Source organism: Pectinophora gossypiella, chromosome 22, assembly GCF_024362695.1.
Source record: "Pectinophora gossypiella chromosome 22, ilPecGoss1.1, whole genome shotgun sequence".
NCBI classification, from domain to species: Eukaryota; Metazoa; Arthropoda; class Insecta; order Lepidoptera; family Gelechiidae; genus Pectinophora; species Pectinophora gossypiella.
In genome coordinates this window covers 8,619,367-8,643,562 of record NC_065425.1, presented here as the reverse complement: position 1 = coordinate 8,643,562, position 24,196 = coordinate 8,619,367, and the positions used below count along the sequence as shown (strand labels likewise).

At 39.5% G+C, this 24,196-nt stretch overlaps 1 protein-coding gene across 1 annotated transcript; it reads left to right on the top strand.

Annotated features, from left to right (window-relative positions):
• The first annotated feature begins 1,586 nt into the window (after positions 1–1,586).
• LOC126376965 (uncharacterized) lies at positions 1,587–16,223 on the top strand. The gene is made up of 4 exons (XM_050024519.1): positions 1,587–2,213; positions 11,385–11,587; positions 13,652–14,122; positions 15,561–16,223. The coding sequence occupies exons 1-4, from the start codon at positions 1,587–1,589 to the stop codon at positions 16,012–16,014; spliced, it is 1,755 nt and encodes a 584-aa protein (XP_049880476.1). The 3' UTR covers positions 16,015–16,223.
• The last annotated feature ends 7,973 nt before the right edge of the window (positions 16,224–24,196 follow it).

The window sequence follows — 24,196 nt, the reverse complement described above, 5'->3', positions numbered from 1 at the left end:
TTAAACAATCAGACATTAACACATAAATACAGTACAATTTGGGCGGCCTTATTGCTCTAGAGCAATTTCTTCCAGGCAACCACCAAAAGGAAATAAACATTTACAAACTTGGATGCGGGATGGTGCAACAAAAAAATAAATACCTAAAAGTAGAACTAAAGTTAACATAATAAATACTTAATACTATACGTACATACTATATTAATAAATACTCAATATAATATAATCCATATATCGACGGTAAAAAGCAATCCTGCTGTAACCCACAAAATGCAAAATGTTCACCAGAGCCCAAAAACTTTTGAAAAATTTGAAAAAAAATCATATCTCCTAAACTATTACGCCTATAAATGTGATTTTTAGAACCAAAATGTATTTTTTGATTATCTATCAAGTCAAATACCTAAAACTTACTAGAAGTTAATTTAAGTCTATGTTTGTGTGGGTTACAGCAATCGCACTTTTTTTTCTGTTACACAAAGTTGCTGTAAATGAAGCAGGTAAATGTATGGGCCACTCAAAATCAAGTACTTTATTTATACGCAAAATTGCTGTAAATCACTTATAATAACTATTCCTATATAGCAATTTTGATGTTAATGTCACAAGTCTGCGTTAGCTGGTGCACTTAATTGTTTTAACTAACAGAAGTTGTGAAATGATAATAAAATTAAAATGATGTAAGTATGGAATGACAATTATATGAAGTCATTTTAAAATGTTAAAGAACATAAACCCACTAATAAATAGCTAAATTATGAAATGAAAAATTACCATCTTGCATACACCTAAGCAACAATAGTGTACTCCGCCCGCTTAAAGCACGGGAAATACTACCTGTAGCGTGCTATACTATTTAACAGGTAAATTGTGAGATCAAAAAATTATATACACTACTCCTACCTAGGTATCTATTGAAGAAAAACTTCTGTAGATTTGCCGCAAATGGCATTATTTACTTGGCTAGACAAATGGGGGGCGCTGAGGGCGCGTACCCGGTACAAAATATAAGACAACAGGCCTGAGGGTGCCCAGTTAGGCAGATTAGCCGCTGTACTTAAAGGTTTGAAGGTACTCGGAAGCCAACCTTTTTCTGCGGCTACCCACTCTGCGACCTGAGGCGTGAAGTAGGAGGTGTATTTTAAAGTACTCTCTTGCGCGGTGACAAACGATACCACCGTTACCGCTCCTGAGCCAGCGATTCTCACCGGGAAGGGAGTGGTAGCTAGTGCTCTGTGGGACGGCCCGCTAAGCTTCGTACCGGTACAGTCCTGCCACGCCTAGGCCGTTAAGGTCGAAGCAAGGCTCTCCCAATGGCAGGCGTGACAAAGAAACGAACGCGCACATTTGTTCGCTCGCGCATCCGTATGGCGCCAGCCTCGAACCGCAACTCGCCGCACACCAAATACGACGCCCACGCCATATTTCGCTGGCGGAGATCTTCGGCCATCCCCTTTTCCACTGCCCCTACCCCAACTCCCTAGAGCAGAACATGTCGGGAATAAGAGGATAACGACACCGCCAGAACGGTAGTCAACGCACCAAAACCTATATCGATCTCCGGTTTCTCCATGCCCTCTTTGGACATGGAGACGACACCAACGCGCTCATACGCGGCGGTTTACACTACCCCTGGCTCACCTCCACATGCGCCTCCATGTCTATCCCTGCGGATGACGCCCACGCCTGCGCCCGCTCTCGCTCCGGTGAGTTTGCAACCACTGCTCGCATTTGCGAGCAAGAAGGTTCCGCCCACAGTGGTGAATCATCTGCCCAATTGGACGCACCACTTCCGACAGGTGTGGGATAAGTTAGGCCATGTTCGCAACGCACGTCCGTACGGCAAAAGGGTACGCTTCCTGGCGAAAACCGATGAGGAATTCAGGCTTTACCAGCGTTACGTCACCTACCTGGAGAAAGACACTGGACTCTTTTGGTTCACGTACACACCCCCGATGGAACATTCGCTGAAACTGGCGACCCGCGAATTACCGGAGGACACCGACATCGCAAAACTCGAGGAGGAGCTGAAGAACCGAGGCTACGAACAGGAGTATATCCGGTCCATCCAGGCCCGCACAGGCAAGCCTGGCTGCATCTTCTTCGTGGAGATCCGACAAACACTGGGGTTCCAAAAGATCTACGAAACCTCCGAACTCCTATATGCATGCCCGGTTAAAAAGTTAAAGCATAGAGAAGACCCAAGCGCCACAGTGCCACCACTGCCAATAATTCCGGCACAGCAGCCACAACTGTCATCGTCCCATAGCCTGCGTGCGATGCGGTAAGAGCCATGCGGCGAAAGACTGCATGCCTCCCCGTGAGGAACCGGCTACCTGTTGCAACTGCAGCGGACTTCACCCGGCTAACAGCTCATCCTGCCCGGTAAAGGTGCGCGAGCTGGCAACACGAATGGAGGGCACTACGCCATCAACGAGTGCAAGAGCCTCGAAACCCACAGCAGCAGCTACCGTCGCGAAGCATCCCAGCGAACTGACAGCCCAGAATTCGCACTTGGCAGCGGCAACCGTCCAGATGGGCATAAACTGCACAGGTCGAAGCACTCACGCAAGAAGGCAAAACCTGCCCTGTCTGCCGCTGTGGATTCCTAACCACCACGACCAACACCAACCGCAACAATAATGGCGGTCGCCGCCCCTCCATAGGAGAAGAAGGCCAAGCGGAGACATTACTTCCTACAGTGAATAAGCTTGACCTCACTACTAATCCAGTTCAGTGGCGGTATTGACCATCTCCATTGGACTGCCAACGACTGGAACGAGGCTGTCCACATCTACTACTCTTCGCTGAATAATTAGTATTGTGGTCATCTTCGAGGGTGAGTGACGTTTCCAAGTGGTAGTTAACAGTCGTCGCCCCAAAGCGTCCACCTTCTTCAGACCGAGCAATATGACGGAGCACCCCTCCAACACCGGACTCGACCATCGCCACAAGCTGACGTGCGCTCACTGGGCCTCCCCCAACGGGTAACCACCCGGTGGGCTTGACCTCGCTAGTGGCAGATATAAGGATTAGACCAACTCCAAATGGACAATCCCGTGACCCACTCGTATAAGTAATAATAAATAATTAAAAAAATGACTCCATATTGGTAGCGAAAGATAGTTACAGCAAATATGTCACTCCTTCCCGACTGTCGCGGAGTAACTGAGCGACGCGGTAACCCGCGGTCATATACGCGCGAGCGCGTATTATAATGGTGGTAAATGCACATGACCAGTAAATAACGATGTTTTTAAATTGGCGTAAGTTGTCATTGTCTGTAATATCATACTTGTTTAAAATGTAGTAAACAACGCCGATCAACAGATTATTGTCTAATAAATGTAGTAAACACAGTACGTTACTTAAATGTGTTATGCAATTATGCAGTAACCCGCACTGTTCACCATTAAATAGTGCTGTAACTACAAAGATCAAATTATTTGCAAAAGCAAAATTGGTGTAAAAGACATATCACAGAAAAATGCTGTTTTTAATGCTATTTACAGCAAATATTCAGTTGTTTTTTTGGAAAAATAAGCAAAATCCCAACGCTGTACAGAAATTTCTAGAGGTCGTAGAGCCATGGGAATAGGACCATTCGACGCAGAATTTTTTTCTGATTCCGAATCAAAAATAAAAAAATTTTGGCCAGGGTGTGGTTTACAGCAGGATTGCTTTTTACCGTCGATATACTAAAAATCCATATAATTATTATAGACGGCGATACAGCTCACCAGCTATCACGCTGGTCTAACAGAAAGCTCGGTGAAGTGTGGGTACTTATTTTGTCTTGCGATGCATGTACCTCTGACTACACTTACCTCTGACATGTAGTCCACCTCTACAGCAATGTAGTCATATTCATATTCATATATTTATTTGTATTTATCATACATTGTCATTATTTATCTATCATACATTATTAACATTAAGTTTAGTTGAACATCATTATTATTTTATAAAAAACAATTTAAATTATATACTTATTTCAAGATATTTTGTGTAACAATAAGTAGTTAATATTTAATATGAACTAGATCAGAACACTTCACTATTCATTCATCAATGAACTCCTTAACGCTATAGTAAGCTTTTTGTGTGAGTAGCACTTCTAATTGACCAATGAAGTCGCAAGCTCATAAAAAATAAACTCTTCATACAAAATACACTACACATTGAAGTTATCGTACATGCGCATCTGTGTGTGTATGTGTGATGTCTGACGCCCATACGATTGAAGACTACAGTATGACCGAGGGGGTGAGGTAAACCTAGCTCAGTCGCTGGTGGGGAGCGGAGAGTTGCCGTTGTACACGTAGTATTTATTCCTTATTCTCTCTGCGCCTGTTTACCAGGCTAAGTTATAAATGCAACTCAAGTCACGTGAATGGTGTTTAATTCCAAAAGCACTCAAGCACATGTGGCCTCATTTTTTCATTTTATTTCCATTTAGTCACGAAAAATTTCATCTAGGCGTGAAATTAAAAATACGATAGAATTGCCAGCTCAAACAAATATTGCACGCAGGCGTGAGCGCTACGAGGCTGCAAACACTAGAGATGGGATGAGGGGAGTATCAGGTAGATTTTATAGAGTTGGTTCTATGTTGGACTGGGAACGCAAAATAAGGAATAATACTACGTATATAATTGCGCCGTGGTGCCGTGGAGCCGTTGTAGGCCAGTTAGTAGAACCCTTGCCTTTCACTTTGAAGTCGCAGGTTCGAATCCAGCACAGGCCTAAACCAATGATTGTCGAATGTTTCGTGTTCATTTTTGGATCATAAATTATTATCACGTGCTCAGCGGTGAAGAAAAAACATCGCGAGGAAACCCACATTCCCGAGAAATGTATTTTCGGAGGTATGTAACCTAACCCGTATTGGGCTGGTTTTCCCTTCGTGGGTTGGAAGGTCAGACAGGCAGTCGCTTCTGTAAAAAACCGAACCTGACAAATCTTCAGGTAAGGTAAGCGGATCGTGTGAAAAACGGGATAATGCTAGCTTAAACAACTTTCTTCAAGTAAATAAATATTTCATAGAATTTTTACATGAACCGCCAACCAGCGCGTTCACATGTAATAGTTTATTTGTTTTTTTTTTTAATATCAACCTAAATAGCTACTGTTCCGACTGTACTATGTACATAAGCCTACATTAATAGGTACTTTCCCAACACTAAAGACTAATAGTGGGAGCTCAGGTGCGCGCTATCTGAATTGGAATATATCATGAAAACTGTGATGCGTGAAGTATTCCATCCACAACGAGCTGGGATTACGTTTTTGTTTTATGTTTGATGTAATGTAATGGTCCATACAATGGTAATGGACCATACAGTGCAATCGTTGAAACTACGGCAAGGTTTAATTTATGTATGCGATACAGAGTACGGTCACTAGCATTAATATGTATACACTTTGGTACCATGTCACATTAACTTTTTTGACAAATTGAACTGTAGGTCTCACTAAATGTCAAATATGTTAGTGCGACCGAGTCTTAAAGTGGGTATATTATATCCAATCAAAAACATAAATGTGAAATGACAGCCAAGTTCAATACAATGATAAATGCTTTGGTTGTTGACTTCAACGACAAAAGAAGTGAGATCTAAATGGGTGCCAAGTTCAATGGTCAGTCCTGAATTTATTTATAAGTAACAGTATAACATAAAATATCTTCTTATAACATAAGATAATGTATTGTAGCCTAAGGTCTGTCTTGGCTAGTTTTGATATATGAATTATAGCCTTCGCAAGTTCTAAAACTACAAGCATTTGTCGGTTCTTATTTTATAATTCCGAAAATTCGGATTGTTGGTAGAAACTAACGATCGAACATAATAATTCTTTGGTAAGTTTATAAAAACTAGCCAAGACAGAGCTTAGGCTACAATACATTATCTTATGTTATAAGAAGATATTTTATGTTATACTGTTACTTATAAATAAATTCAGGACTGACCATTGAACTTGGCACCCATTTAGATCTCACTTCTTTTGTCGTTGAAGTCAACAACCAAAGCATTTATCATTGTATTGAACTTGGCTGTCATTTCACATTTATGTTTTTGATTGGATATCATTACTTTTTTTAGGTATTATTTTATCATTATTTATGAGTAGATAATGATTTTACACTATTGATTTTATGTGCGCTAAATATAAAAATAATAATTAATCCCAGTTAATAATATGTAAACCGAGTATAAGTACCTACTCTTAATTGTAAATAAGTAAGTAGGTATACCTAGATACTTACCTACTAAAACGGATATGCCTAAGCTAGGCAACAGTCGGCCGACGATATTCAGTTTTTAAGCTACCGTTGAAGAGAGCTGTCGCATAATGAAAGTTACTCGTAGTAAAATATTGTCCAGAAATATTATAATTGCTCTCATACAACGGAGGAGAAAAATCAAGAAGAGAGTCCGAGAGTATTGGGTGCATCCCATCTACAGTGATAGATTATTAAATGGAAAATTTTACACGATGCATTCAAAATTACTAGACAGTGCCATAATAAAAAGAATGCACGACCTTCCGGCTCCAAAACTCGGAGCGAAGTGAACCATCGGCCGACTAAACAATCGGTCGGTGTGCGCGCTTGCAAGGAGCTCCATACTGATATACGAGTAGCAGTCGGCCGATAGTTTGCTGGTAGTTCAGTTTGAACGCAGTTGAGTATCCCATCAAACTTATTTATCGGCCGATACCAAATCGTTGTAGTATGCAGACTTGCATACATCTTCATACTGATTATAAGCCCGACCAAACTATCGGCCGATAGAAAGTCTGTGGTTTGCGGGGGCTCTTAAATTTACTAAGAAGAGCGGTACCTACCTATATATACATACATACCAATAGCTACAAAATTATAAAAAAAATGATGGTAGGTTAACTTCTACTATTTGAGTTACATTCTTCCATTATGACATAAGTTGGATACCTACTGAAGAAATAGATTATAGATTTGGTATGACTTTGTTCAATATACTAATTATTAGGGACCGGGAAAATAAAATGCGTCCTTCGTCGTTACTCCATTTTGTATCTCTATTATTTTATTTATTTCTCTATTTGGCGTTGGTTAACAGCGCCATCTGTTGGTTCTTTTGGTTACTACTTTACAATTTCCTATCATAAAAAATATGGACGCAGCCAGCTAGCCACTAAATTGTTACAATAGGTTTGCGCTAGATGGCGCTTGTCTGTGTCTATTTTGTTTTGATAAAACAATTTAGAATAAACTATTAAGCATAAGTAGTAGCACGGAAAGTTCACTCACAATTGCATTTTTATTCCTCGCGTTTCGGCGGCAAAAAAATCACTATTTGTTGACAAATAATGCGCAACCATTCATCCATATAGGTAATTCAGGTAGATTATCCGATTGCCCTTTTTCGAATCCTTTATCCATTTTATTAATCGAATAATATTTACTATTATTAGGACGAAAACAACAAAATACTGCGCAAGCTACTACTATAACTGCTGGCGACTTAATACCTACTATGCGGGCCGCAGCCCGCGCGGCGCGTTGTGACGTCACAAGCGGTCACGTGACTGTTAGCGGGACTCGGTATTTTTCGAAACTTTGAGTGCCTATAAAATCAAAACTTCTAAGTATTTTTGACTATAACAAAAACCAGTGTATTTGTATACGTACAGACTTTACTGAGACATCATTTCAAGCGATTTGGCAAACTTAGTAACATTCTTCATTAGGTATTTTAGTTAAGCGTTCATAATAGAATCTAAATATTTAAAAATTGCCAGTTTTATATTTTTTCCTTTGTATTCATCTAACTACCTATCTGCATGCCAAATTTTAACTCTCTAGGTCATCTGGAACTGGGTTAGAATTTTGATCTATAGGTCAGTCAGTCAGTCAGTCAGTCAATGATAAAAATGAGGATTTTTGGACATTAATATCTAAATAACCGTTTGAGATAAGCTTATGAAATTTAGAACACATATGTATCTCGTTAGTCTCAATATATAAGCCAAATTTGATACGTTTATGTGAAATAGTTTTTGATTTATGAGGGGGTCAAAAGTGGCTCCAAATGGTTCGTGTAATATTACACACGGTGCGGCTCGCCAGTTCTGTTCCTTGAACTTGGCTTGACACGCGACCGCGTGTCTAGATTGCTCATGAATGTACTGTCTGCAATTTCCGTAAACATCCGCGCTTGATTGGCGAAATGTATTTGGCGAGGGCGTGCTGCCTCCAAAAGATGTTTTCGGGATACCGGGCATAACCCACCACCTTTCCATGATCCATTCGGTCATACGGACCTAAGGCCCGACTGATAATTCGAGTGGTTGCTAGGGGAAAAATAAGGCAGTGGTTACCGTCTTGCCTTCAGTACTCTACAGTACTCTGTCTGACTCGTGGTCAGTTTCGATGCCGTACTAGGACTCCTATCCTCCGCCTTTGATTAGTGCTGACAGTTACAAGCCTGAAAAGTCCTTACCAAACAAAGGACAATCTCACAAAGTGATTTCGACAATGTCCCTATCGGGAATCGAACCCGGACCTCCAGATCGTGAGCCTAACACTCTAACCACTAGACCACGGAGGCTGTTACATGACCAATTACATTTTTCTTCTCAAAAAAGAAAACTTTACTTACATACCTACCTACTTTTCAACGAACATTATTTGTCTGACAAAAAGGTTTTTCCCCGTGAATAGGATCAATAGGCTTCAAAGGAGATGAAAATGACCTAAGCTACCTAACTTAGTGTTTGATTTATTACAGAATTTTAAGTCAATTCATTTCAAGACATTATGGCAAGTTACACAAACTATGATTTATTGTGCGGTCAGAAACATAATCGAGAATAGTATGATAAATTTATGCAAGAACCTAGTGTTTGTAAAAAAATGTTGAAAAGTGAAGTGTAGTGTAGTATTCATGTTTGGATCATAGATTATACACACCAACAAAAATGATAAATAGATATAAGATTGATATAGATATAAGACTTTTGTTACTAACAATTGCTATGGGAAAACACCCGAAATAAATGGTTTTTTTTTTTAATATTTTCATGTAAAATTATGCCAAGACGAGATTATATCTATTGCAATGTCAAAAAGTTATCAGATCTAATTTAGAGCCAAGCTTCTAACTCTACACGCCCTAACTATGTAAACACTAAGTTCACAGACTCTTTAAGTTAGACTTGATATAGGACTAGTGCTGACACCATATTAGAAAGAGTTGATAGTTTCAAATATCTTGGAAGTAAAGTATCAAGTATCTTGGAAGGCGGATGAAGGATAATAGAATTGCAAAAGCGGAATATAAAGCGAAAGTTGATGGTAGGGCTGGCAGAGGAAGACCGAGAAGGACTTACGATGACTAAATTGGAGATGTCCTTAGAAAAGGATCTACTCTGAACCGGCGTGCGTGTATGAAGCGATTGATGAATGTGGAGGAAGCAAGAGAAGTGTGTCAGGATCGAAGCAAATGGAATTCTATAGTCTCTGCTTGCCCCGGTGGGAAATAGGCGTGAGTTTATGTATGTGTATCTTGGAAGTATAGTAAATAGTGACTCTAGATGCACACAAGACATAATAGCCAGAACTGCAATAACCAAACAAGCATTTAACAAGAAAAAATACATTTTGAAAACCAAAAACATATCTTTAAAAATAAGGAAACGGTTTATTAAATCATATATTTGGAGCATTAAACTCTATGGAAGTGAAACGTGGACTATGACACAGAGAGACAGAGAGAGGTTGGAAGCGTTTGAGATGTGGTGTTGGCGAAGGATGGAGGGTATAAGCTGGACTGAAATGGTGTCAAATGAAAAAGTTCTGGAAAGAGTTAAAGAAAAGAGAACCATATTGAAGACTATAGAGAACCGGTGAGGAAATATGATTGGCCACCTGATACGACACGATTCATTTGTAACAAACATTATAGAAGGAAAAAATGAAGGGAAGAGATGAAGGGGTAGACCTAGGATAACATTTATGAAACAAATAAAAGAGAAGGTGCAGGTCGTGTCGTATCGGGAGGTGAAGGTTTTGGCGGGAAGAAGAGAGGAATGGCGGTTGTTAGCGCGCCATCTATGCGTTAATTGCGTTACTACAAGGAGTGTGCCAATATCCCGTGACAACCAGTAAACCACCTCAACAGACGATAATTAAGCAAGAAGTTCTGCTATGATGACACAGATGGCGTTGTTACAACAATATAAAAGGCTATGACGGACCCGCATCGAACCCACTTCATATTTTCGCTTCATTTGTATTATATACTTATCCTTTATAATAGAAATAAATTTCTATGTATTAAGAAAATAAAATATTCATTTTTTACATCCATCCTGCTTTCAAGACCCATACGAACACTCAAAACGTTAAACAACTCTCAACATAAGTCCTTCGTCGCTGGATACCAAAAAGGAACCAGAAAAGAATAGAGAATTGGAAGTTTGGATTGGAGGGAAAGAAGACGGTATTTGAAGACACGATTGGAGACAATACCGAGCGGTATCACATCTTCCGTTTACCTGCCTCTCTTTGCCTATATTTGTTTTAAAACTGTTGCTATATTTTAGGTATTCAGGAGAGCCGGCAGCGCTGATGCGCATTACATCGTCAGTTGCTGAAACAGGAAAATCGTGAGTACTCTTGCTTTCTTTAAGGTGCCAAAATGAGTGTGGATAATGTTACAGTTCGTAGTAAATCTCCTAATATTTGTTTAAACGAAGAAGATCTAGAGTTGCGCGAATTAAATAAAAAACGTGGCGTAATCAAGGGTAAACTTACCCTCTTTGTGAAATTTGTGAACTCATTTGAAGGAAATGCTCAATTAACTGATAGAAAATCGTTAGAATTACAGTTGCGTCATGATTTAGCTACTTCGTTATTAACCGAGTTCAATAATATTCAAAGTTCTATAGAATTACTCACGTCGGAGGGCGACATGAGTCAGCAGTTAGAAGCTCGCGAATCATTCGAAAACATTTATTTCAGTGCAATGAGTCTTGCAACCGGTTTATTACAACAAAATAAAGCTCGCAGTAATAATGATATCGATGATTCTAGATGTAATTCTCATGCGTCTGTAAAACTGCCAACCATATCACTACCCTCATTTGATGGTACCTTTGATAATTGGCTCGAGTTTAGAGACACCTATATTTCTATGATTCATGACTCTAAACAATTAGATGTTATTCAAAAGTTTCACTACTTAAGATCCGCATTAACGGGTAATGCAATTCAAGTAATTAAATCTTTAGAGTTTTCGTCAGAAAACTACAGTGTAGCTTGGGAGTTGCTCAATAACCGTTACAATAATACTAAATTATTAGTTCATAACCACATAAAGGCTTTATTTTCTATGCAGGCCATAAATAAGGAATCTCCAACGCAGATACGGAAACTAATTGATACTGTACTTAAAAACATACGCGCGTTAGATACTCTTGGGGAGCCAACTGAATACTGGGACACCCTCATAAATTTTATCATCGTTTCTAAATTAGATTCGTCCATTGAGAAAGAGTGGGAACAGTACAAAAGCGCACAGAGTTCTAGTTCGGAGAAAAGGTTTGATTTAAAGTCATTAATAAAATTCCTGCAAGACAAAGCCAATACGTTAGAGATGATTAAAGCTAACCATTCTAATTTTACTAGTAGAACTGCCGTCGAAATTAAAAGGTTACCACCAAAGGTTCACAGCTTGTTTTCCTCTCGTAGAAATGATAAATCGCTACAAATACGTCCGCGTGTGTGCATTATGTGTAAAGGTACACATTCATTGTATTCATGCAATAGATTTTTGAATCTACCTTTAAAAGATAAAAAACAATTCGTCGAGTCGAACAAATTATGTAAGAACTGTTTGCGTTCAAGTCATACAGCTAACGAATGTTACTTTGGTCCGTGTAGGCAATGTAACGCTAAACACAATAGCTTGCTACACGAAGACAGTGCGTCAATGCCTGTGGTAATGCAATTGCCACAGGCCCCTGTACTCGTACCTACCGATACTGCCGCTTTACATACGACTATTAATACTAAGTCAAGTTTCAACTATACGACACCAAACGCGCAGTGTCTGGAACCTGTTTTGTTATCAACCGCTTTAGTCGAAGTCAGTGGCAATGGCAGACATTATATAAAAGCCCGCGCTTTATTAGATAGCGGCAGCCAACACTGTATCATTACAAACTCATTACGCAATCAATTAAACGCCTTATGTGTACAGTCCACTTATAGAATCGCTGGAGTAGGAAATAGTATTTCGCAATCTACTCAATCATGTGAAATTTCGATTAAATCAATAAACGATGAATTCCATAAACGCATTAAATGTCTGATTTTATCTAATTTAACCAGTATGTTGCCGTCCGTTAGTGTCGACCTTGATTCGCTTAACTTACCCAAAAACATTAATCTTGCAGACCCTACATTTTGCATACCCTCAAAAGTTGATATTTTAATAGGGGCTGATCAATTTTGGGACTTATTACAGGATGGTAGAATTCGATTAAGTAACGGTCCATCTCTTCAAAATACTAAGCTTGGATGGATAGTATCTGGTCCCATGCACCTTAACAATTCTAATATTCGTACATCTGTTTGTAATCACGTTCAAACTTTAGATCTTAACGATCAATTAAAACGGTTTTGGGAGTTAGAGGAAATACCCCAAAACAATCACTATTATTCGGAAGAAGAATTAGCTTGTGAAAAACTTTTTATTGATACGACTACACGTGACGAAACCGGACGGTTTTCAGTAGCCGTTCCTTTAAAGGACTCGCCTAACTTGCTTGGTGATAGTTATGAAATTGCAAAAAATAGATTGCTGTCACTTGAGCGTAAATTACAACGTTCACCCCCACAACACAGACAAATGTACCATGATTTTATGCAAGAATATATCGATTTAGGACATATGTCACGTATCGATAATTATACCACACCTCACTATTTTATGCCACATCACGGTGTGTTCCGCGAGCACAGCACGACTACGAAATTACGAGCTGTGTTTAATGCAAGTCAAGCTACATCGAGTGGTAACTCACTCAATGACCTTCAAATGACTGGGCCACCCTTACAAAATGACTTATTTGGCATTCTGTTAAGATTTCGGCAATATACCTTCGTAGCGTGTGCTGACATAGAAAAGATGTTTCGCCAAATTTTAATACATGAAGAATTCCGAAAGTTGCAATTAATTTTATGGCGTAGTAATCCTTCTGAATCCATCTCTGTGTATCAACTAAATACTGTCACATATGGCACTGCTTCTGCTCCGTACCTAAGCATGCGTTGTGTTAGGCAATTAGGACAAACGTGTCCAGACAAACTGACGTCACGTACTATTATAAATGATTTTTATGTAGACGATCTAATCACAGGAAGTGATGACAAGTCGGAGTTGTCTTTATTGTGTACTAACGTCAGCCAAGTTTGTAAGTCCGGTTGTTTACCACTTCGTAAATGGATTTTTAACTCAAATGAAATCGCAAATGCAGTTTTGGGTGGGCAGACCAGTGATTCTAAATGCTTGTCACTCGGAGAGAACATCGGTTCTAGCAAAACTTTAGGTTTAGGTTGGTACAATACTAGTGATGAATTTCATTTTACCTCACAAATAAGCAATAAGAAAACGGAAGTAACTAAACGCTTAATTTTATCGGTTGTGTCGCAAATATACGATCCACTGGGTCTGCTCAGTCCCATAGTCATAGTGGCAAAGACATTATTACAAAAACTATGGTTGTGTAAAATTGGCTGGGATGACTTAGTACCTAATGATATAAAAACATGCTGGGATAGGTTTGTAAATTCTTTATATAATCTACAATCTATACGTGTACCTCGTCATGTAATCGGGACCGACCCATTTGTTATAGAATTGCACATATTTACTGACGCGAGTGAGATGGCATATGGCGCGTGTGCCTATATTAGAACGAGTAGTAATGACGGCCGCGTAACTGTACATCTTTTATGCTCAAAATGTCGGGTAGCGCCAATAAAACCAATCAGTATTCCGCGCCTTGAATTGTGCGGCGCATTAGTAGGTGCTAAATTACAAGATAAAATAGTCAAATCACTTCGCGTTACGTTTGATTCTATTGTTTTCTGGACAGATTCTACCATTGTGCTGGGTTGGTTGAACACGTCACCTCAACTATTAAAAACATTTGTTCAAAACCGGGTTGTAGAAATCAGTGAACTAACTGATAAGGCAGTTTGGTTACACGTAAACGGAAAACAAAACCCTGCCGACTTGTTAACTCGCGGGAAAAGCCTGGATGAACTTAATGGATTGTCTTTGTGGTGGAAGGGACCTGACTTTCTTCACGAAAAGGTAAATAAATGGTCGCAAACGTGCATAGAAGAACATAGTTTACCAGAATTGAAAAACACTACTACAAGTCATGTTGTGTGCAGTGATAAGGTCATAAATAATAACATTTTTGATTTTAATAGGTTTTCTTCTTTTGGAAGGATTCTACGTACTTGTGCTTATTTACTTCGCTTCACTCACAATATTCGCGTTAAAAATCTTTCTGAACGGTTTGCAGGCCCCTTGTCTGTAACAGAATTAAATAATGCTCTATATAAGATAATCAAAATAGTACAAATTGAATCTTTTCCACGGGAATATAACCTAGTTGTTAATAAACAATCTTTAAGGTCTGTTCGTAGTCTGTCGAGTTTAAATATCTTTCTAGATAAAAATGAATTGATGAGAATTGGTGGCAGATTTTCGAATTCTATAGATTTTACTTACGACAAAAAATCCTATTCTATTGTGCAGTAAACATTATGTAACACGATTATTGTTTCGTCAAGAACATATTTATTTATTACATGCAGGGCCACAGTTACTATTAGCTCACATTAGAAATAAATGGTGGCCACTTAATGGCAGGAATTTAGCTAGGAAAACTGTTCATCAATGCGTTAAGTGTTCACGCATGACAAGCAAACCATTCGAATCAATTATGGGCGATTTGCCCAAAGAACGATTAGAATTGAGTTACCCCTTTCTCATATCCGGTGTAGATTACGCTGGGCCAATGTACATTTTAAATAAAAAAGGTAGAGGATCTAAACTCGAGAAATGTTACATATGTATATTTGTTTGTTTTGCGACACGAGCATTGCATTTAGAATTAGTCACTAGTTTGACCACTGAATCTTACATTTTAGCGTTAAAAAGATTTATATCACGAAGGGGAAAGCCTTCACATATATTTTCTGATCACGGTCGCAATTTTGTGGGCGCAGTAAAGGAGTTCACTGGTTTCTTAAATGACAGTTCTAAGTCTATCATTGATTACGCTACAGATAATCAAATCATATTTAAATTTATTCCGCCGTATTCGCCTCATTTTGGTGGATTATGGGAAGCAGGGGTAAAGTCCTGTAAACACCACCTTACGCGCGTAGTAGGAAATGCACATTTAACATACGAGGAGTTCGGCACAGTTTTAATTCAAATTGAAGCTGTCCTGAACTCCCGTCCAATGTCCCCTCTGTCCTCAGAACCAAGCGATTATGAGCCGTTGACGCCAGGTCATTTTCTCATTGGCCTTCCACTGACCGCCCCTGCTGAGGAAGACGTCACCATCAAGCCGCTGCACGCTCTCACCCGCTACAAGCGGATAGAACAACTTAGATTGCATTATTGGAAGCGGTGGTCAACCGAATATATCTCTGAGCTTCAACGCCGTACCAAATGGAAAGAGAACAAAGAAGAGTTACAACCTAACACATTAGTCATCATAAAGGACGATAATCTCCCACCGCTTAGATGGCGTTTGGGGCGTGTTTTAAATCTGTTTCCAGGTAAAGATGGAATAGCGAGGGTTGCCACTATACGTACCGCTACTGGCATTATTCAGAGGGCATTTTCAAAAATCTGCCCCCTTCCTGTACCGGTTCCTGTGCCTGTGCCTGTGCTGAAGACCTCAACAAGTCCAGGCTCTCCGGGACAAACTCATTGAGAGCTGGAGCTCTCAAGGCCCGCCGATATGTTAGCGCGCCATCTATGCGTTAATTGCGTTACTACAAGGAGTGTGCCAATATCCCGTGACAACCAGTAAACCACCTCAACAGACGATAATTAAGCAAGAAGTTCTGCTATGATGACACAGATGGCGTTGTTACAACAATATAAAAGGCTATGACGGACCCGCATCGAACCCACTTCATATTTTCGCTTCATTTGTATTATATACTTATCCTTTATAATAGAAATAAATTTCTATGTATTAAGAAAATAAAATATTCATTTTTTACATCCATCCTGCTTTCAAGACCCATACGAACACTCAAAACGTTAAACAACTCTCAACAGCGGTTACTCCACCGAATCTCTTAAATAACGAAATCTTAAATAGAGAGAGAGAGAGAGAGAGAGAGATATAGGACTAATATTAGTGCCGCCGTTGATACCTCTGTTATTTTGCAATTGTCCTTTATGATGTGTTTATGTGAAGTAAAGTTATTTTTTATAGTGTAATATAAACAGAGTAATATTATGTAATACTAGTGAAGACAAGCCTCCTTTCAATCAAAGTTTGCCTCAGATGGCATTAACTACTTGGCCGGACAGATGGGGCGCGCTGAGGGCTCTCACACGAAGAAAGTGCCCACACCGATACGAGCTTGGAGCGAGCTTGACTTACGAGTACCTTACGTACCTTGATTAAGTAAGGAAACGCACATGCTGTTTATCACGCTCGCTCGCACGGGATACAGCGATATAGAATAAATAATAATACTACGTATAGAACGGCAACTCTCCGCTCCCCACCAGAGTCTGAGCTAGGTTTACCTCACCCCCTTCGATCTTACTTTAGTCGTCAATCGCATGGCGTCAAACGTCACACACACAGATGCGCGTATACGATAACGTCAATGTGTAGTGTCTGTGTAAAACGGGGTGTTTTGTATGAATTGTCCGGGCTGTGACGGTGGTAAGTGCGATTTTTTTGTATGGTATCCAAGCTATAATTCAACCACCAGTTACATTAACAGGAAAACTACGTTTGTACATAATACTTACAAAGAACTTTGAAGCGAGTAGTTACATTGCAATACTGCGAACGCATGTTTGTTTCAATGAAAAGCAAACTTGTTAGGTCCTGGTTTTATTGCAAAAATCTCAAAGGACGGTACACGTTCCATGCCTCATTGAGGAAAATAAAAAATTAAAGCCACAATCATACTCGCGGTATAACGTAGCACCCGTCGACTTTTACAGCCAAAAACAAAGATAAAATATGCATATATCTGTTATACACACATACATAAACTCACGCCCGTAATCCCTAATGGGGTGGGCCGAGCCACAAGTAATTAAAGATAACTTGCAGCGACTGTTGATACGATGTCGTAAGCTGGATATGATGAACCTTATTAGTGGGTGGGTGGGTTAGTGGGTTATATCTGTTATCCTGTGCGTATTCCGGCCAGTCCTTCCGGCATGAGTCCAAGTCATCACGCCATCTCTTTCGAGGTCTGCCACGACGCCACACAGCACGCACAGGACCGCAAAAAATGGAAAGAGGAAGGGGAGGCCTTTGCCCAGCAGTGGGATCCAGTAGGCTAGATTAGATTAGATCTGTTATCCATGAAATTAGAAGGTTAAACGAAGGCAATACATGATATTTTATATGATTTGTCTTCAGCTTATATATTTATATAATGAGTTACGTATGTATATGTGAGTTTTGTATGTATGTATGTATGTATGTAAATCGTTTTAAGTTATATTGCATTATTTACTTATACCTATATTGCACCGTCCCCGACTCCAATATGTAGCAAGTTCACTCACCCTAAGGTTGCCTGGAAGAAATTGCTATTTGCTAGCAATAAGACCGCCGATTGTACTTCTCTTGTCACATTTGTAATTGTTTGTAGTGTTGTGTCTATATGTGCAATAAAGCGTTTTTGTATTGTATTGTATTGTATTGTAACTCTGTACAGCGCCATCTATATTTGAATAAAATAAAGAGCCGCAATCATATTAGCGATTTATAACGAACACCCGTCGATGAAATCAACCGACTTCAAAATATACGTGCGAGCTCATTGAGGGACTATGTTAGAACTCTGAAGTTCTGAGTCCACCAAGAGCTATTAAAAGAGTTCTCAAATAAATTGTTAATCCATCCTATAATTTGTAAAAGTCAATCTGTCTAATACAGAAATAACCAGCCAACTATCGTTACCTGCAAAGCAAGCAGTTGCTCTACTGTGGTTATTTTATTTGCTTGCAAGTTCACTTGCTTCGTTGCACGTTTGATGTATAGCCTCCTTTACACTACATTGATAGATTCAATAAAATTGGTTTTCCAATACATTTGGCACGTTGCGGATATAAATATTACTCTCGGAAGACACCCAAGTGTTTACACAGCCGTGCAAAATAAATAGACTATAAATATATATACCTACGTACCTACATGCCTACACACACACCCTTGCCTACACACACACACACACATACACGCACGCACGTACGCACGCACGCACACACGCACGCACGCACGCACGCACGCACGTACGCACGCACGCACGCACGCACGCACGCACGCACGCACGCACGCACGCACGCACTGACACTTACTGAGCTTAGTGCAGGGACCGCCGCATATATGGTCACATTATTGTTGTCTGTATTTTTATTAATGTAAAATTGTAAGTCTATGTTCAATAAAGATTGTTATTATTACATAATATGGTCTTAAAATTGATCTTGTGGCTAAGTCCCACCAAACTCCATCTTTACAGACATACAGGATATTAGTGACATAAATAGATCCCGACGACGCGATTACTCTAGCCATAGAGGCAGCCAATCAGCTCGCGACACCAAACACTTCAGGACCCCGATACCGACCCCGCCGGCGTGGTCGACGATTTCCCTCATTCAGCGCTTATCGCTATCGACCCACTAGAGTCGATTAATTCTTTCAAATATTTTTCCTCTCAGACGACGCCCTGAGCCGAGGTTCGCGCCCAACTGGGCACCCTCAGGCCTGTTGTCTTAAACGTTGTACCGGGTGAGAGCCTTCAGCGCTCCCCATAATTTGTCCGGCCAAGTAGTTAATGCCATCTGCGGCAAATCTACAATAAGTCACGTCAAAAAAAAAGACATAACTAGCTTCTTAAATAAGCGGATCATTAAAAACCCTGATACCAGGATTACTGAAGGCGGTTAGTGACCTTACAACCCACAAGATTGAACAAGAAGGTAAATGCAGCCAATTACTATTAGGCCCAGCCTCTCGATGGGTTTTGGGTTCCGTGCGATGTCTAAGCGGTGGCACTCTGTCGTTTTATATTATAAACTAGCCATCTGCCCCGGCTTCGCATGGGAATTGTATAGGTATTAATGTGAGGTGAGAGTCACCCTTTTACACACCTTTGTAACGGTTTTTCTTTTCAGAAAACTGAGTATTTTCCCGTCATTTGGAAACGGTACTCTAAAACAAAATTTTCATAGAAACTTTTCCCCTCCTTTTATACAATTAGGAGTCGAATTTCGCATAATCCCGTCTTAATGAGCACCTACGTACCTAAAAGCAACTTTCATGCAAAATTTGAAACTCCTTAGTAGGGTAATTTGAAAACATCGTAACGAAAACTTTGAAGGATGATTCAGACAATGATTCTCAGTTGATATCAAGTGGAATTTCCTGTGGGAAAATTCATGATTATTTTGTGTTTCTTTTTTTTAATATTTTCATTTTTGAGGAGCGGTGCATACGGTACAACGGGGCTCGGTGGCGCAGCGGTAAACGCGCTCGATCTGCGATTGTTGAAGTTAAGCAACTTTCGCAAAGGCCGGTCATAGGATAGGTGACCACAAAAATAAAGTTTTCATCTCGAGCTCCTCCGTCCTTCGGAAGGCACGTTAAGCCGTTGGTCCCGGCTGCATTAGCAGTCGTTAATAACCATCAGTCCGCACTGGGCCCGCGTGGTGGTTTAAGGCCCGATCTCCCTATCCATCCATAGGGAATGCCCGTGCCCCAGCAGTGGGGACGTTAATGGGCTGATGATGATGATAATGATTATTTTCACCTACATAAAATATGTTTATGATATGTTTGACGCAGTTAAAACCGGTGTATAACTAATTTTGCTCCTAGTTGTAACGCTAGTATTTTGGCAACGTGAAGTTGGATCATGAAAGTTTCATGCAATTTTTTGAAATGGCCCGATCTCTTAATCAATTTCATCATCTCCGTTACCCCGTTTTCACTAGGTCTGCTTACCTGAATTGAAGATATAACAGGTCCAGTATTTTACAGAAGCGACTGGTTGTCTGACTTTTCAACCCACGAAGGGAAAACTATCCCAATACGCATTAATTGACACACTTCCGAAACGTATTTCTCGGAAATATGTGTTTCCTTACGATGTTTTCCTTCCAAACATGAATTCGTAAACAAATAACCAGAGTCTATTTCGTGTTTACGTGAAAATTATGTAATATCAGTGAGTTAGATGTACTCGACAGTTTCATTAATTTGTACATACAATACAAATTGGTATTAGTACTTCATGTCTGTGATCTTTGTCTTGTGATATGCTAATTCCTGTAAACACCATCTAATTTTATTTTAAGTTATAAGTACCTGTAATATTCTCATCTGTTGGAAAAGAAAGGGACGGGTAATCGACAGGCATAAAATTTATGAAACACACCTCCATTTTAAGCAGAAATATAAAACCACCGTCTAAAAATTTTACATCGGCCAATAACCCGACAGAGTTAAGTAGACAGCACGTCAAACGGATTGCATACCAGCGAGATGCCTATTTTATTCGCTCGGGTTATTCTTTCGTTTTAAAATTAACTTGTTGACTATCATCCGTCTCTTTCCTTTTCGGCAGATAAAAATGTGTATAACTTAAAATAAAATAAGGTGTCTGCAGGAATCGGGGCCATTGTAATGTCTTTAAAGCAGTCGTGAAACGCCATATCAAAGTTTACACAGCAAGACGCTTATATACAACTTCCAACATAACACCGTTGGATCGTCGACCCCTAGTCACACTACCAATTCGTGACTAGCGGGGTAGGTACTATGCTCAGTTCGGTACCCCAATTACATCATCAAAAAGTTAAATTCTTTGCCATTTTTAGTGTTGTAATCTTCTTCACCAGTATGTGTAGTGTGGCCCTGAGCGAAATCGATCGACTGCATGATATACGAACGTTATAATTTCGATACGACTTTGTAATATAGCATTTAGTTTCAGTTTAATAACGTTGAAAATGTTCCGGCAATAAGATGAGGCAATATAGACCGCGACATCCTCTTTAGACGGTGGAAATGAAATACTGTTAGCTATGGTTGCGACTTGCGAATATTTGTTTAAGTAGGAGGTACTTTAGTAAGTAACGAGTAGGTGTTAGTGACATCGTAACTAATACAGGGGGATGATTCAGACCATGATTCTGAGTTAATAAAGTGGAATTTTCCGTTGCAAAATTCATGTATTTTTTTTTAATTATTTTCAATTCCATACTTTTGCTGTGGGAAATTCATCTTGATATTAACTCAGAATAATGAGCTGAATCAACTCCCTCAGTATTCGTTACGATGTCACTTACACCCCGTAGAATTACATATAATATATAGTACTTATGGGTGTGTCAAACGCGACCGTATATTATTAAAAAATATATTATGTCTGTATACGTCCCACTACTGAGGTGAATCCAGCTCGGCGCCCGATATTAATTTGTGCGGGGCAGAGAGGGTCCGTCCTATACGTAGTTATTATTCTTTATTCAAATGCGACGGGCTTAAAAATCAAATAAAAAAAATAAGTTGAAGAAAAGAATGATTCGGTTGTGTGTATTGCGTGTAACCTATTTGTCTTTAGGCTTTTTAGCGGGAAACGGGAACGGGACAGTTGCTTTCTTCATTGAATAATCTAAATAATTAATACGAAGTGGTGTTTCGTGGTTAATGATCGCATTAAGTTAGTCGGAAAACATTCGCGAGTGTTATTATATCGGAGTATTCAATAAACAAAGTGTATCTACCTATTTTCGCTTCGTGCCAACAAGCCGCTTCATAACTCGAAAGTTAATGCGGACTTTTGAGTTAATTCGTTTGGGGTTCGGAGTAGGAGTCTGCTCCGAGGGTGGGGGCTTAGGTTTCATCATCATCACCTTTCATCATCTCATTAATCATCAAGAAAAAATATACGTAAGACATGGCTGTGGTGTGTTATGTATGGCTGTATGGGCATAGTTCCCTTTGCCTTACCCTTCGGGGAAAACCAAAAAAAAAAAAAAATCTTTATTATCTGTCTTGTGTGACAGTAAACTATTTTCTTAATGTCCCTCGCAGTCATCGTATTTCCAAATTCAAACGAATGCTAATTTCCATGTTCATTTAGAATTTGAATTCAGAGCTAAAGTTTTTATTGCTGTTTTGTTAAAGTACTTACTTAGTTCTGAATTCAAGATAAGATAAGATAGTCGTTTATCGTCTCATCACCAGCCCATTAACGTCCCCACTGCTGGGGCACGGGCCTTCCCTATGGATGGATAGGGAGATCGGGCCTTAAACCACCACGCGGGCCCAGTGCGGATTGGTGGTTATTAACGACTGCTAATGCAGCCGGGACCAACTACTTAACGTTTATTGTCTAACTGTGTACAATGGGTGTTACATTTTACAAGGTATCAACAGTTTGCCCTTTACGGACGTACAATATTAGGAGGTACAACAACAAAACAATAAAACTCCGACACAATCACAACGTTAAGCCAAAGTACTCATGCAAGCCATAAAAAAACTTCTCAGCTAGCCATTTCTTTAGATTACTTTTAAATTGAGGGCCATCCAGTGATTTAATACAATTTGGCAAAAAGTAGAATAAAAAAATCAAATCAAATTCCGATATTCAATATATCTAATAATTGGGTCGTGTTGGTTCAAGATAAATTATGAAATTATTATTACTAAGTAAAGACAGATCTAAATTATAACTAAAAAAAATTCTTATTTCTGTTTAACTTATTTATGAATTGTATTCAAGAAACAGCGACATTTTATCACGTTTTTCTATGACGTCACAGTGTGCTTTTCCATACAAATTCCATTGTAATTTCGTGTTTTTACGTTTAGTAAAAAGTAACCGGTTTGACTAGTTGGAAACTAGCCTATTCGAAGAACATGGGATTTTTTGGCGTGACTTATTGTAGATTTGCCGCAGATGGAATTAACTACTTGGCCGGACAAATGGGGAGCGCTCAGGGCTCTCATCCGGAAATGAACATGGGAATTAGCATTCGTTTGTAATTGGAAATGCGATGATGGCAGAGGGACGTTAAGAAAATAGACACTCTTTAAAAGATTGTTGATAAATCCGTCGATATTTTCCGTTGGAGGCATCCCTGTTTTAATATTCAGCCGGTAGCGTCGTCTCCACAAACTCGGTAAAGAAACGTTCTCCTTAGTTATAAGTATCCACTTCTAAACGCATACATACATAAACTCACACTAAAATGCCTACCGAGAGCCATTAGCGTTCCCCATTCGTCCAGTCAAGCTGTGAATGCCTAAAGTAACTCTAAAACTGGGTCGACATTATATCATGTAAGTAGGTACATATATCACTATAATGATCTCTGCTTACATTATGTAGGAACCTACATAACATACACGTGTAACAACCTTCGTAGTACAGTGGTTGAGGGCTCACGATCCGGAGGTTCTGGGTAATGATCCCGGTGAGGACAAATCTAACAAAAAATCATGTTGTGACTGACCCTGGTTAGGCCAGGACTCGACTACTACTTACATAAGTAAGTATGTATGTAGTCGGTCATTGACCTCACAACATAGATACTCAACCCCCCCCCCCCCTATTCTTTGCGGCCACACGTTTCTAAAAAACTTCTTAGATAGCATATAAAATCAGCTGATCACTCCATCGCTCATAGATTCACGTCAAAAAATCCCACTACTCTCTGTCCAAGTAGCGAAAAACCCTACAACATTAAAAACACAAAGATGCCTGTCCATAAACATTTATTTTTACCCTGGAAAATGGATGATCTTATAAAACGTAGCTTTTTTCTTGTTGCTTTGACATTACGTTACTTGCAAAATATATTTAGTTTGAAAAATGGCCGTCTCAATAGCT